The sequence below is a fragment of the Carassius carassius genome, chromosome 4, assembly GCF_963082965.1.
Source record: "Carassius carassius chromosome 4, fCarCar2.1, whole genome shotgun sequence".
In the NCBI taxonomy this organism is placed as follows: domain Eukaryota; kingdom Metazoa; phylum Chordata; class Actinopteri; order Cypriniformes; family Cyprinidae; genus Carassius; species Carassius carassius.
Genome location: NC_081758.1, coordinates 38633760 through 38648572, shown reverse-complemented (window position 1 = coordinate 38648572; position 14813 = coordinate 38633760). Strand labels below are relative to the sequence as shown.

The window sequence follows — 14813 nt, the reverse complement described above, 5'->3', positions numbered from 1 at the left end:
AAAAGAAAAAAATTATGAAAATTTACTCACCTTCTGGCCAGTCAAGATGTAGTTGAGTTTGTCTCTTCATCAGAACAGATTTGGAGAACTGTAGCATTGCATCACTTGCTCACCAGTGGATCCTCTGCAGTGAATGGGTGCCGTCAGAGTGACAGTCAAAACAGCTGATAAAAACATCACAATAATCCACAAGTAATCCACTCCACTCCAGTCCATCAATTAACACCTTGTGAAGTGAAAAGCTGTGTGTTTGTAGGAAATAAATCCATCAAGGCGTCTTTAAACCATTGCTTCTGGCCAAAACCATTGCTTCTGGCCATAAAAATTATACTTCCTCCAGTTAAAAAACTAAACAAAAACTCCACACACATATTTTGTTTAGAACTGTTGCTTGTAAACTGTGCTTGATCTCTGTATATTTCTCTCCTGATGCAGATGGGATGACTTTTTCACTGCAGAAAGCAATATAGATAGAAGACTCATGTTGCTCGTGGAAGCAACAGTTTAACGCTAAAATATCTAAGTGATGTAATTTGTTTCTTACAAACATGCAACTTTTCACTTCACCAGATGTTAACTGAGTGGACTGGAGTGGTGTGGGTTACTTGTGGATTATTGTGATGTTTTTATCAGCTGTTTGTACTCTTATTCTGACGGCACCCATTCACTGCAGGGGATCCAGTGGTTAACAAGTGATGGAATGCTACATTTCTTTAAATCTGTTCTGATGAAGAAACAAACTCATCTACACCCTATATGGCCTGAAGAGTATTTTATGCAAATTGTCATTTTTGGGTGAACTATTCCTTTAAGCTTAATAGCTTGAATAAGCAGGAACAAGAAAAGAATTGTTACAAAACATTCGGTTATCATGCTTACTTAATAAAATTAAAAACCCGTAACACGTAAAAATGTTTTACCTGTTGAAAAGTAGGCATAAGAAGACAAAAAGCACTTATCACTGTTATCGGACATAATGTAATGGTGCAATTGTACATTAAATTCATTGACGTAACATATTGTCACACTTCCCATTATACAACATTACAAACAGGAACGTTTTATGCATGTTTAATCTGATTCTAGTGGAGCTGAAAACCTTCATCAATCAGCTGGGTCTCCATTCAGTAGATCTGAAAGTGTGCCGACGTTGTGCCGTCCTTCCAGTTGCGCGGAGTTTCGACCACCGCTGACCGACACAACGGACAGGTTCTCTCCCGGTCAAACCACAGGCATAAACACTCCTCACAGAACACATGCTGCAGAAAGACCACATATTTAAGACACAAGAACTCAGTTTGTACTGTTAGTGGAATCAAATGAAAGTGCCAGCTAAATAATTACTGTCATCATAAAATCTGGGTCATTGTGGTCTGCGGCTGATGTTGTGAATCACGTCCTAGTTTATTTGAAAGTTTCAAGGTCTCTTACCTGACAGAGCAGTGCGATTGGCTCTCTGAACTCAGTCTGGCAGATGGCACACACATCCCCGGCTTCACTGCACTGCTGAGCACTGGCTCTTGTACCGTAACTCTGTCAAACACGTGCATTTATATGATCAGAAATACAGTAAAAACAGTATTGTGGAATATTATTTCCATTTAAAAGAACTGTTTTCTATATGAATACATTTTAAAATGTAATTTATTCCTTTGATGCAAAACTGAACTTTCAGCATCATTACTCCAGTCTTCAGTGTCACACGGATCCTTCAGAAATCCTTCTAATATGCTGATTTTCTGATCAAAAATATTTATTACTATTATTAATGTTTATAACAGCTTTTGATGAATGTAATGTAGATATATATATATATATATGTGTGTGTGTGTGTGTGTGTGTGTGTGTGTGTGTGTGTGTGTGTGTGTGTGTGACTCTGGACCACAAAACCAGTCTTAAGTCACTGGGGTTTGTAGCAATAGCCAAAAAAACTTTTTATGGGTCAAAATTATTGATTTTTTTCTTTTATACCAAAAATCATTAGGATATTAAGTAAAGATCATGTTCCATGAAGATATTTTGTAAATTTCCTACTGTAAATATATTGCTAAGAACTTCATTTGGACAACTTTAAAGATGATTTTCTCAATAATAGATTTTTTTGTCACCTTCAGATTCCAGATTTTCAAATAGTTGTATCTCGGCCAAATATTGTCCGATCCTAACATACATCAATGGAAAGCTTATTTATTCAACTTAACCTAAATGTCTAAAAATGGACCCTTATGACTGGTTTTGTGGTCCAGGGTCCGTATCAGGACATAAAAAAAAATACCTGGTCATTGGCAGTTTTTAAAATTTGGTTTGTGCGTGTGTGTGTTTATGATTTACTTTAACAATGCCTAGGAAAATACAGCACTCACCTGTGAGCTACAGAGAATGACGAATGCTTTCCGAATGCCAGATATTCTTCCACACAAATCAAATGACTGGAACAGAAAAAAACTGCAAATTTAACGCCACACACATACATATATATGCACAACAGAAAAGACTACCTGAAAAATGAGCTCTGAAAATGACATTTTGAAAGGCTCTGAATTGCAATGCCACATGAAATTTATCTCATGCTCATAAAGGCCCTTTTTAAAAATGTATGGTAAAAATGCTATTAATAATAAAAAAAAAACATCATTAATGGAAGAGGTAAAATCTGATAGACTACCTTACAAAGACTGTAGATGATAATCAGCGTTGCTCCGAGGAAGTAGCTGCTGGATGGATCTTCACCCATGATGTACTTGTACCACAGCTGGATGGGAACCAAAGCTCTGAAGAGCTGACTCAGCTCCTCTATGAGCAGATAACACTTCCCCTGCAAAGACACACACACATACAGGTCTACATCCAAACCTCTCAACTTAACCCTTAATCAAGGCTCCATCCTGATATGAAAGATTTCTTCTGCAGTGGTAGAGCAGCTCAGACACCAGACGGTCCCCAAAGACTTAACAAGATTCAAATCAAACAGAAGAGCCATTATAAAGATAAGCAGCTAGTATAACAATAATAATAATTTAAATGTATTATTATTCTTTTTAGATATGCTGAATGCTTATCAGATAAAATGGCTAGCATGATAATATTTTAATTATTATTATCATCATCATTATCATTATTATTATTAGTAGTAGTAGTAGTATTTTCCAGAAAATGTTTATTACTTATACACACTGATCGTAAAAATGAATCAATATACTTGTTATATAATCTATCATATTCACGAAGCTTGTGGGATAAACGTGTGTTTTGACCACTGGATTAAACAGCTTGCATAATAATATAATAAAAATACTATTAATTATAATTATACTACTTGTTGTTGTTGTTATTATTATTATTAACCACTTTAATTCAATTCAAATGGGCTTATTTCACTATGATGCTTGTAAGACTTCCATCTATTCCAACTTCCAACTGTTTAACAATATCTTTACAAACTGATTGATACTCAAGCTCCTGCGTGAGACAGCAGCACTGAAACCATCCACACATCCTTCCTGTAACTGAATTTGAACAAGATCCCAGTCTCATTGCATCTGTTCATTCATTAACTGTGAACATCTTACCCTCAAGCTTTAAAGATGCTGTGACATGGAGGGGGGTGTTCTTCTATGGAAATATGGCCACAGTCCAGCGCTCTGCGCTCTCCTGGCAATTTCACCGCATGGCAAACAAAACTGGCAGGCAAGCAGTGCACCTGCTACCCACATAAAATATAACAAGCCCACCCTTCCCAAACCCTAATCAGAACATTATAAAAGTAGCGAGATGACTGTAAAACTCATCTAATTTCAGGGTCAAAGGGCAACACTCAATGCTTTCATAGTGAGCAACGTCATGCAGCGCTTACACTGACAGTGAACAACAAAACTAGAAGGCTTCAATATAACCAACAAAGCTTCTTGCTTGAAGCACGGACAAAATATCAAGACAAAAACAATGCACCTGATGTTTAAAATACATTGGAAAGCATGACCTTTTTAACAGTTATTTAAAATTACATTTCATAATATTCTATTATAGGCTTTTTTAGTTGGGTTTAACTCCTCTGCAAATGCCGAATTGACCTGTAGCTGTCGGAAAAATTTAAACTGTGATTACACTAAAATCTACGGTGATGGTAGACAGTAAAGAGATGTATAATCCAACACAGGGAGAAGACGATTATAAAACACACACACACACACACACTAACACACACACATATATAGTCAGGTATTTATTGTGTTATGATATTTATAACTATTTTTGTAATAGGTTGGAAATTTAATCAATAATGGATGTTAATTATAAAATGACATTAAAATATATAATTGTATACTTATTTTTATTAAAAAAAAAAAAAAATCTTTCACTTGGTAAAGATGAAATAAGTGGGAAAAAAAACCTAAACTGTTGCAAGGACCAGTCATCCACAAGGCACATCAACTGCCTTGTAACCACTCAGAACACCCTAGCAACCTTAGTGACCAATTAAAAAAACGGTAAGCACCAATTAGAAAAAAAAGTTAAATAATGCACTGTATAGATTTTATATAAGAAACTTGTTTTTTTATTTTTTACAAATTATTTCTATTTCAAATATATGCTGTTCTTTTTAATTGGAAAAATGTATTGACAAAATGCATCATTTTCCACAAAAATATTAGCAGCACAACTGATCTCAAAAATAATAATAATAAATCAGCATATTTGAACAATTTCTGAAGGATCATGTGAAACTGAAATTTCAGCTTTGCATTACAGTAATAAATAACATTTTAAAATACAAAACAGTTATTTTAAATTGTAAAAATGTTTTGCAAAATTTGTTTTTACTATATTTTTGATTCAATTATTTCAGCCTCTGTGATCAAAAACACTGAACAAATTTCCCAACCCCAAACTTTTGATCAGTGGTGTATGAATAATAAATAAAATATTATTCATAAAGGTCTGTGTATCTCAGTTTGGTCAATTCTGGTTAATAACTAATCCTGGTTCCACAATTATCTTGTGAATCTCCAGACGAACGTCAAGTCGTAATCACCCACATCTAGCACTGAAGGCCTGACACTATCACTGCACAGGATGCATAATGACTTGTTGGACTCCACCAGACAGCGATTAATCACCCTGTTGGGGAGCTTGCTAGCTGACTGACGGGGATCTGTAACCTCCAAATGCAAGCAATTCATCTTAGCCAGAGTCCCTGCAGCCCTGTACTCTCTCACACTTAGCGATTAGACAAACTAGAGCTGGAATCCATCCAACTACTGAAAAGTTGGGCCAACTGCATCATGGGGGAGCAGCAGATTTCCTCTTAGACTTAACAGCCATGTCCGTGATTTCAAAACAGCAATGAAGAAAACAATTATTGAACACGCGAGGAGGTCCTCAGGGTGGGAAATGGTTTAATTTATCAAAGGGCAACATGAGATTTTTTTATCATTTTGCATCTGTTTCTCATATGGGAGGCTTGGGTTTGAATCTGATGCTCAATCCCCAGCTCTTGATTAATGGCTTTACGGTCTTTACTTTGATCAATTTAACACACTCTTACTAAATGAAAGCATTCATTTCTTTCAAATACAAATTCTTTCTTACTAACCCCAAACATCTGAATGGTAGTATATCAACAAATAGTCTTGCATATCAGATATAAGTATATCAGTAGACAGTATGACAAGTTGACTATTCTGCCAGCGGTAAGTTAAAATAAAATAAAAGATCATTTTCAATGTGCCTATTTTGGTAGGCAACGAGGATGGTAGGTTACTCAATCCTCATATCCGTGTGAACTGAAGTGTTATGGACAGTGTGAGTTCATACTGACATGCACTGGCTTGCTGCTGTGATTATGCAAGATTTTATACCGACATGTATGGATACATGTGTATGTGCGGTGTCTTTGTAGCTGTGGTGATGCTGGGCATGGAAAGTCAGTGGAAAGCCTGACACATTGACCATGACATCATTGCCTGAAAGTGTGCCACATGGGCATGACACAGAAGGTGGAAAATGTGTGTTTGGATTCAGGGGCTGGGTTCAGAGATGACTGGGGGTAAGTTCCTGGAACAGAGCTTCAGAGGAACAGAAACTATGCGCAAGTCAGATTCTCCTGTCAGATGCGGATGCAAAGTGTTTATTTGAGTCAAACAAATGGTTTGGAGTGGGTTGCATTTGTGGGATTCTTCAATATTAGAAAGTGTGATGTGTTTACAGATTAGATCCTGGTGTAATAGACTCATACTGACACTCCAATGAATGTGTGATTGTGTGAGAGCGTGTGTGTGTCTCTGTGTTCCTCAGAGAGGTGACCTCATCCTAGCCCCAGTGGGCCAATGAGCTCACATACTGCCTTCCAAGCAGCCAACCACACAAGTCATGGTGACAAGGCACACTATTTTGTTTTGTTTTTTGCCAGTTGCACCCAGTTTGAACTGACTGAAGCTGCCTGGGACTTCCTCCTGATCACAATCTCTCATCACGGTAAACATTTAAAGCTAGATTGAATCTGTATGAACAAAGCAGTTTTATTTGACTCATGATTCATTTGAAGCCCATTAGATCATAAAAAAAGAATGCATTACAAACATAAAGAAGAATCAAACATTCATCAAAGAGAATGGAGATGAATATGTTCACTTTCTTTGAATACTCAACAGACAATTTCTGCATTTTGCCACAAGACTATTGAGGAAAGATTAATATATATATATATATATTTAAGCATGTTTTAGACAAAAGTCACGTTTAATTTGTTACTTTCTTTAGTAATTATTTGTGAAATTTACTAGCAATTATATTTCAATTGACCAATATGCAAGTGATATTTACTGTAGGACTGTACTTTCTGACATGGTACACTAAAGCAGCAGTAATATAAAACATGGAAAGTTGTTTTCTTACCCTGGACTTGAAAGCGAGGATCATTTTAGGCAGGAACAGTATGAGACATTTAAGCTCGATGGTGAAATATTTCAGCACAAAATCTGTTATTCCAACAGCCCAGATCAGGTCAAAGAAATCATAACTGTTGATGTTTGGCTTCGCAAAAATAAGGCTGGGGGGAAAATATACATATATTATTATATTTATTCTATCATAGTCATGTATAATAATATAATTTAAATACAAATTATATAATTTTATATTATAACTGTATATAATATTCTATAATTTGTATTTAATGATAGAATTTTAAATACAAATGATAGAATATTATATAGAATTATGATATCCATTTACGATACATTTCTGCTCAAAAGTTTCTTTTGAAAGAAATCAATACATTTATTAATCAAGGATGCATTCAATTGATTAAAAGTGACAGTAAAGACATTTTTAATGTTACAAAGGATTTCTATTTAAAACAAACGCTGTTCTTTTGAACCTTCTATTCATGAAATAATCTTGAAAAAAAAATGTATCAGAGTTTCCACAAAAGTATTAAGCAGCACAACTGTTATCAACCGTGATAATCATACCCCCGAATGTTTCCTGAGCTGCAAATCAGCACATTAGAAGGATTTCTGAAGGATCACCTGACACTGAAGACTGAAGTATCATATTGAAATAGAAAACAGTTATTTTAAATTGTAGTAATATTTCACAATGCTACTGTTTTACTGTATTTTGATCAAATAAATGCAGCCTTGGTGAGCATAAGACATTTCTTTCAAAAACATCTAAAAAAGCGTCCAACCTCAAACTTTTAAATGACAGTGTATATGAAATAACAACAACAACAAAAAACAACTAAAAATGAAAACCAGTGAATGATTCAATTGTAAATAATGAAAAATGATGGGAAACTAAATACTCACAAATGCTGATAAACACAAACATACAATGAGAGATCACTCTGCAAAATGACAACATGGTGTAAATGAAATTGTTCAAATGAATAAGGCAAAAAAAAACAACAACATCCTTAGAACATCAAAGATAACATAAAAAGAGATGAATGTTTGATACATGTAATGTTATGATGGTGACTCTGAAATGAATGAACAGTACAGTACCTGTTGTGAAGTTCCTCTGCACTGAACGTGTAATACACATACACAATGTTACCAGCGAGAAAGATCATAATCCAGAGGGTGGTAAACACAGACCTGTCCTCCTGAAAACACATCCATGCACAATGAGACACATACAGCACGTCCTCAACAGAACAATCCTTCCTTATCAAATTATTCAGTTTGAAGTCAGTAAGATTTGTTTCTAAAGAAATTAATAATGTTTAGCAAGGACGTAATAAACTGATCAAAAGACATTAAAGACGTTTGAAATGTTACAAAAGATTTCAAATAAATGCTGTTCTTCTGAACTTTCTATTCATCAAAGAAGCCAAAAAATATATAATAAACATTGCTAAAACAGAGATGTTGTTTTAGGACCAAATCAGCATATTAGAATGATTTCTGAAGGATCATGTGTCACTGAAGACTGGAGTAATGATGCTGAAAATTCAGCTTTGCATCACATTTTAAAATATTTTTAAATAGAAAAAAATATATTAAATTGTAATAATAATTCATGATATTACTGCTTTTACTGTATTTTTTAAAAATAATCTTAACCCACTTTAAATGCTTAAAACAGGACCTCTTGATTGAGGTCAAATGCAAATGTCTCAGGTGCATGAGGGTGAATGCAGGAACCAGAGGAGTCAGAAGTATAATTATAGTATAAAACAATAAACAGAACAGAATCTCACCCGCAATGCCACCTGATGCTTCAGCTTTGAGTTAGCAAAGGCAAATGTGCTGATCATTCCAATGCAAATAGCAATTCCTGAGAAACACAAAGATAATCATAAGAGAATCAGCACCTTGCATTTCACATATCACCTGAAAAGACACTGAACATTAACATCATTATAATTTCTGTTCCAACATAATGAAAACACCAGTGTTGACCCATGCTTTTAAAAACAAAGGCAGCTCACAACATATTGAACCTACCAAGCTTGTGCTGAAAGCAGTTTTTAGCGAGGAGAATGAGGATAAAAGGGAATCCCCTCTGAAGCCATGTGACCATGGCCTTGAGCTCAGAGAGAGCAGGAGCTGGTGCAGAGACATCATCACCTGGGAACAGGAAGTTGTGGGAGATAAATACCACTGCTTTCAAGACAAAATGTCAACATTAAGTCAGAACCACACTGTAGGTTATTAATGCATTTTTAGATTTAATCCTAGTAGTTTTGCCTTTATGACTTATGACAGAATTGGATCAGATAAGAGCAGGGTTATTATAGTTAACTAAACAATAATAATTATATATAAGGGCTGTCATCGCATTAACGCATGCGATAAATTTTACAATCCTTAACAAGTTAAAATAATTTAACGCAGTTAATGCAAAATTACTGAAGAATTATTTCTATTCTAACCCTTAAACCCAATTTTGCGTCTCTGCTTGCGATCAGATCATTTTAAGATGCTACACTCCGGGAAAGTTTTCCAAGTATTCCAATGAATAATGCGTGTATGAGTGCTCCTGAACAGACATTGTATTTATGACAGCACAGACATTACAGTACATTCATGCTATTTCCACACACATTCACATGGTATCTCCATGATTACACACATTATCACAGAAAAAAGATTACAAATTTTAATCAATTGACATCCCTAATATATATATTATTCCAACTAATTGCCAAGGTAATATTTCTCATTTTAATTTAGTTTAATTTGATGTACCGAAAAAAAAAAAAAAAAAAAAAATATATATATATATATATATATATATATATATATATATAGAAACAAATAAAAACAAAAACTACTAAAAATTACAAAAACTCACAACAAAATGGAAAGTATTAAAAAATATAAATAATATAAAAGAAATTAAGAAATTAGTACTTTTATTTAGCATGGATGCATTCCATTGATCAAAAGTGACATTAAATATAAAAAATATTTTTCAAATAAATACTGTTATTTTAAACTTTTTATTCATGAAAGAAACCAAAAAAAAATATGTACCACAGTCTTCATAAAAATATTAAAGGGGACACATTTTTGGGTGAGCAGTGGCTCATTATCATTTAAAGAGACGTGCATTGAAATTGGTAGCTTTTGACAAGCTAAAAAAGGGTGTTGTTTTACATGACTATTGAAGAATTTTAAACATTAAGCTACATTTCATGAAGACCCTAATAAATCATAACAACTTGTGGAAAATGGGCATCCAATGTCCCCTTTAAACAGTGGAAATATTTTCAGGGTTGATGATAATAAGAAACACAGAAGCTCTTACTTCCATCATCTCTGCTCCCGTGTCTCTCAGCAGAGGTGGCCGCATGCAGGAGAGAAGAGCAGTGCTGGCCGGACCGGTGATGATGATGGTGCTGAGGAGGGAGAGGGAGATAAGGTGAGTTCTCCGTTCGGTGAGAACCTTCGTCTCTCGATGAGGACACCATCTGGATGAAGACATCCGGTGGAGAACCCAGAACCAGCCCCGCAGCCTGGAAAGGAGCGGAGGACACGTTCCCAGCAGAGACACCCACCAGACCAGAGAAGAGCTGCTGAGGCGATGTAGGAGAGTCTGGCTTCAGACAGTCAAACACTCCCCCTTCATCAAGGCTGCTCTCTGAACCGAGAGTTTGACTCCTGTTCCTACAAAATGACATGAAAGCGGGGTGCATTTACACTGCATGGCCTAATCAGATCTGATATTCTGACACATACTTGATGGAATCAGTAATAAAGGTTTTAGTTTTTTTTTGCTGGGCTTCCAATAACTACATAACATCAGCATGATTACAAGAAAGTGTTATTCTACTATATATATATATATATATATATATATATATATATATATATATATATATATATATATATACACAAATATTCAGAAACAAAAATGGTTTCAGCATTGATAGTGAATGTTTCTTGCACAAGAAATTCACTATCAATGTTTCAGCATTGATAATGAATGGGGAAGTAATGGCCTAGTGGTTAGAGAGTATGACTCCTAACCCTAAGGTTGTGGGTTCGAGTCTCGGGCCAGCAATACCATGACTGAGGTGCCCTTGAGCAAAACACTGAACCCCCAACTGCTGTGTGTGTGCACTTTGGATGGGTTTAATGCAGAGCATGCATTCTGAGTATGGGTCACCATACTTGGCTGTATGTCACGTCACTTTCACTTTCTTGATTAGTGAATCAGCACATTAGAATTGAATTCTGAAAGATTGTGTTCAAATAGAAAACAGTACCTTTAAACTATAAAATATTTCACAATATTAAATGTATATTTTCCTGATAATAATATTAATCGCTCTCAGTCTAATTTCTCACTTCCCATGTGTACTTGCTCAGTGATTGAAATACAGATATTCCCATGCTTTCAGCAACTTACACATTACAGTTACTTAACTGGTGAAGCTGGTTAACTAAAAATAAATAATTTCAGAAGGATGGGAATCTAACATTCTAAAATAAGTCTTAAAAATGTAAACATGTTTAGACCAGATGAGTGAAATCCAACCTTTCTGGTGGCATGCCCTCGGGGTTGCTGCTGTGGCGTCTCTGCATGACACCCACTTTATCACCAGGAGGTCCAAAACTGGAGAGAAACAAAAAGAAACACAGATTTATGAAACATTTATGAACATTTTTTAGCCTATCAAAGTATATGTACATAAAGCGATTACAATTAAAATGTGCAAAAGGACATTGTACGGAATTACACCGCACAACAGAATATTGTGAAATTTAAGCAATAGGAAATGTTTAGATTATAAAAATGTGGAATATATCTGTCTGTATATGTATGTAAGGGATAGTTCATGTGACTTCCTCTCTTCTGGGGAACACAAAAAGAGAAGTTTACCAGCGACTATAATGAACTACTTTCTTCCATACAATGAAACTGTGACAATGGACTATCACACTCCATAAACAATATTTAAAAAGTAGTGTCCCACATACTTCTTTGTGAGTGTATTCCTACTCTTAAGAAGCCACAATATCTCTGTATGAGGAACAGGCTGAAATTTCATTATTCGCTGAAAATCTTGCTTGACACCTAAAGTTATCTTTCTCTTTTATTTAAAGGGGTCATATGATGTTTTTTAAAGATCATTATTTCATGTATTTGGTGTAACAGAATTGCTGACATGCTTTAATGTCTTTTTCAAATGCTGTACATTATTCTAGGTCCTCTATGCCCCGCCTCTCTCAAACGTCGTTTTCTACAAAGTCCCTCCTTCCGACAAGCAAAGTCTGCTCTGATTGGCCAACTGACCCAGTGCATTGTGACTGGCCGAACACCGCAAGCATGCGTCGAAAATGTAATGCCCCCTTTCCATAACTGACATGGCTGCATCAACTCTACTGCAGTTCCTGAAATCACGCCTTCTTTCTTTGCATGAACATTTGGGAGGCATTATGCAAATACTTCCACATTGTGACATAGACATGTGGGGGCGTGTTTTTAGCCTGGTCTGGATCAGCCTTCTCTTTTAGATAGAATAAATCCTTTTGTGGGAGACCTTGAGCTTTATAACTCCTCAGATCTTATACATGCACAAATATCTGCTTAAACATACAATTATGAACAACTCCTATTCAGTCCCACAGAAGAAAGTAAGTCATAAGGATTTCAAAAGACACAAGTGTGTAAATGATGTCACAAATTTCATCATTACTGGGTGAAAGAACAATAAATCATAACATATACATACCTGTATGAACGTGTATAGACAGACTGACAGACAGATATACGGATAGATGGATGGATGGATTGACAGACAGACAGATAGATAGATAGATAGCCTTTACTCTGTTAGGGACAGTTTGACAGATTTCTGTAATATTCTATGTTGTTAATTGTTTATGGTAGCGGTGTAGTAATAATAACTATAGTAACTATATTATTTTATGGCAAACTGATATTTCTACATTGTTGGAACATGTCATGAATGAACATGAGCCTTTGAATGTTGAATAGAGCTTTTTTTCGATTTAAACGTCCATCTAATGTCATAGAAACGAGCAGAATTCTCTTACCTTCACCATAGCTTACAACAGACACGCACAAACTAATCTTTAGACGCTGTTTTTCGTAATAACGTTTAACATAAACCTCAAAAATGAGAAAACATCACTCGATGCAGGGCTGTAAAGCGGATGTGAAATCGATTTGTTTCCGGAAGTACACACGGCGGGCAGCCAATCACGATGCGCCGTTGCTCCGCATTTCCGCATGGAGAGAGCTTTGTTGTTGTGCTGCTTGCTTTCTGCAACTCCTATTATTTAAAACAGTTTAAGACCTAAACAGATAATCTCATACCAGCGAATATAACAATCGATTAATTAGACGCACGTTTTGTTCGAATTGATAACAGTCTCGTTTTGTTTGTTTTTGCAGCTCCATCTGTCAGTATGAGACATAACGTTACCAATTTATATCTTCATTCTGATCATTTCATGACTGAAATGGGTTAAATGTTTATAAAACTCACTGTTTGACAACTTAAGACGGTAATCAGTCTCTATTGGAAGTCTGTGTCGGGTAACAGTCATATAATATCGTATTCTCCATCCGATCTCTGCCAGTGACAGTGAGTGTTGGTGATGCGAGAGATGCTGTGTTGAGTGAATCGGCCGGTGTTCTCTCTGTCTGAGATCTCCAGTGCTGTTCATTCAGCTCCATCGCATCTATCTGGACCTGGTGCTCGTCTCCATGGTGTTCCGCCGGCTCTTGCGCAAGCGCTGGGTTCTGGGGGTCGTGTTCGGGTTGTCGCTCATCTACTTTCTCTCCAGCACCCTCAAACAGGTTTGTAGTGGTGTTGTTGATGCGGCTGTCTACCCACTATAGGGAGGAACCTATATATATATATATATATAAAACAAATCTTTTATATGCTCATTAAGGCTGCATGGAAATATTATTACATTTCAAAATGACTTAAATATGAAATATGCTTTACAATGTAATTTATTGCTGTGATCAAAGCTGAATTTTCAGCATCATTACTCTAGTCTTCAGTGTCACGTGATATATATGCTGATTTGCTGCTGCTCATTTATTATTGATTAAGAATATTATATGTTATTACTGTCATTTTCCATCAATTAAACATGCTCTTGCTGAATACAAGTATTAATTTTTATAATAAAAGTATTAATTAATTTACAAATGGGGAAGTCATGGCCTAATGGTTAAAGAGTATGATTCCTCACCCTAAGGTTGTGGGTTCGAGTCTTGGGCCAGCAACACCACGACTTAGGTGCCCTTGAGCAAAGCACTGAACCCCCAGCTGCTCCCCGGGCGCCGCAGCATAAAAGGCAGCCCACTGCTCCGGGTGTGTGTTCACTGCTGTGTGTGTGCACTTTGGATGGGTTAAATGCAGAGCACGATTTCTGAGTATGAGTCACCATACTTGGCTTTATGTCACATCACTTTCACACTTACACTTTTTTTTATTTCTTTAATTGTACTTTTGAATGTTTGGCAGTGCATCATGGTTTCCATAGGCAGCAAATAATACAATAATTCAGCACTGATAATAATATTAATAAATGTTTCTTGAGCAGGGAATCAGCATATTAGAATGATCGCCTAATGGTTAGAGAGTCGGACTAGTTACTAGAAGGTCGCCGGTTCAAGTCTCGGTGCTGGCAGGAGTTGTAGGTGGGAGGGAGTGAATGAACAGCACTCTCTTCCACCCTCAATACCCATGGCTGAAGTGCCCTTGACCAAGGCACTGATCTATAGCTGCCCACTGCTCTGGGTGTGTGTTCACTTCTCACTGCTGTGTGTGTGCACTTGGATGGGTTAAATGCAGAGCACCAGTTGCGTGT

At 36.0% G+C, this 14813-nt stretch overlaps 1 protein-coding gene across 2 annotated transcripts; it reads right to left on the bottom strand.

Annotated features, from left to right (window-relative positions):
- Window positions 1–955: 955 nt before the first annotated feature.
- LOC132140002 (RING finger and transmembrane domain-containing protein 2-like) lies at window positions 956–13757 on the bottom strand. Of its 2 annotated transcripts, none has more exons than XM_059548751.1 (11): window positions 13678–13757; window positions 11494–11571; window positions 10261–10619; window positions 8955–9077; window positions 8708–8784; window positions 8010–8110; window positions 6895–7048; window positions 2666–2815; window positions 2364–2429; window positions 1432–1533; window positions 956–1259 (listed from the first exon to the last, which is right to left on the bottom strand). In XM_059548751.1, the coding sequence occupies exons 1-11, from the start codon at window positions 13755–13757 to the stop codon at window positions 1125–1127; spliced, it is 1425 nt and encodes a 474-aa protein (XP_059404734.1). In that variant the 3' UTR covers window positions 956–1124. The 2 variants fall into 2 exon arrangements, with proteins under 2 accessions (XP_059404734.1, XP_059404733.1); XM_059548750.1 differs by lacking the exon at window positions 13678–13757 and adding an exon at window positions 13017–13143.
- Between the last annotated feature and the right edge of the window lie 1056 nt (window positions 13758–14813).

Bases quoted from the DNA above. Each gene is read 5' to 3' on its own strand.
- LOC132140002 (XM_059548751.1), bottom strand. From the start codon at position 13,757: ATGAGCGACAACCCGAACACGACCCCCAGAACCCAGCGCTTGCGCAAG. The intron at 9,078-10,260 runs GTAAGAGCTTCT...TCCTGTTCCCAG, and splicing joins CGGGAGCAGAGATGATGGAA to GTGATGATGTCTCTGCACCA. The intron at 1,534-2,363 runs GTGAGTGCTGTA...CGTGTTTGACAG, and splicing joins TCATTCTCTGTAGCTCACAG to AGTTACGGTACAAGAGCCAG.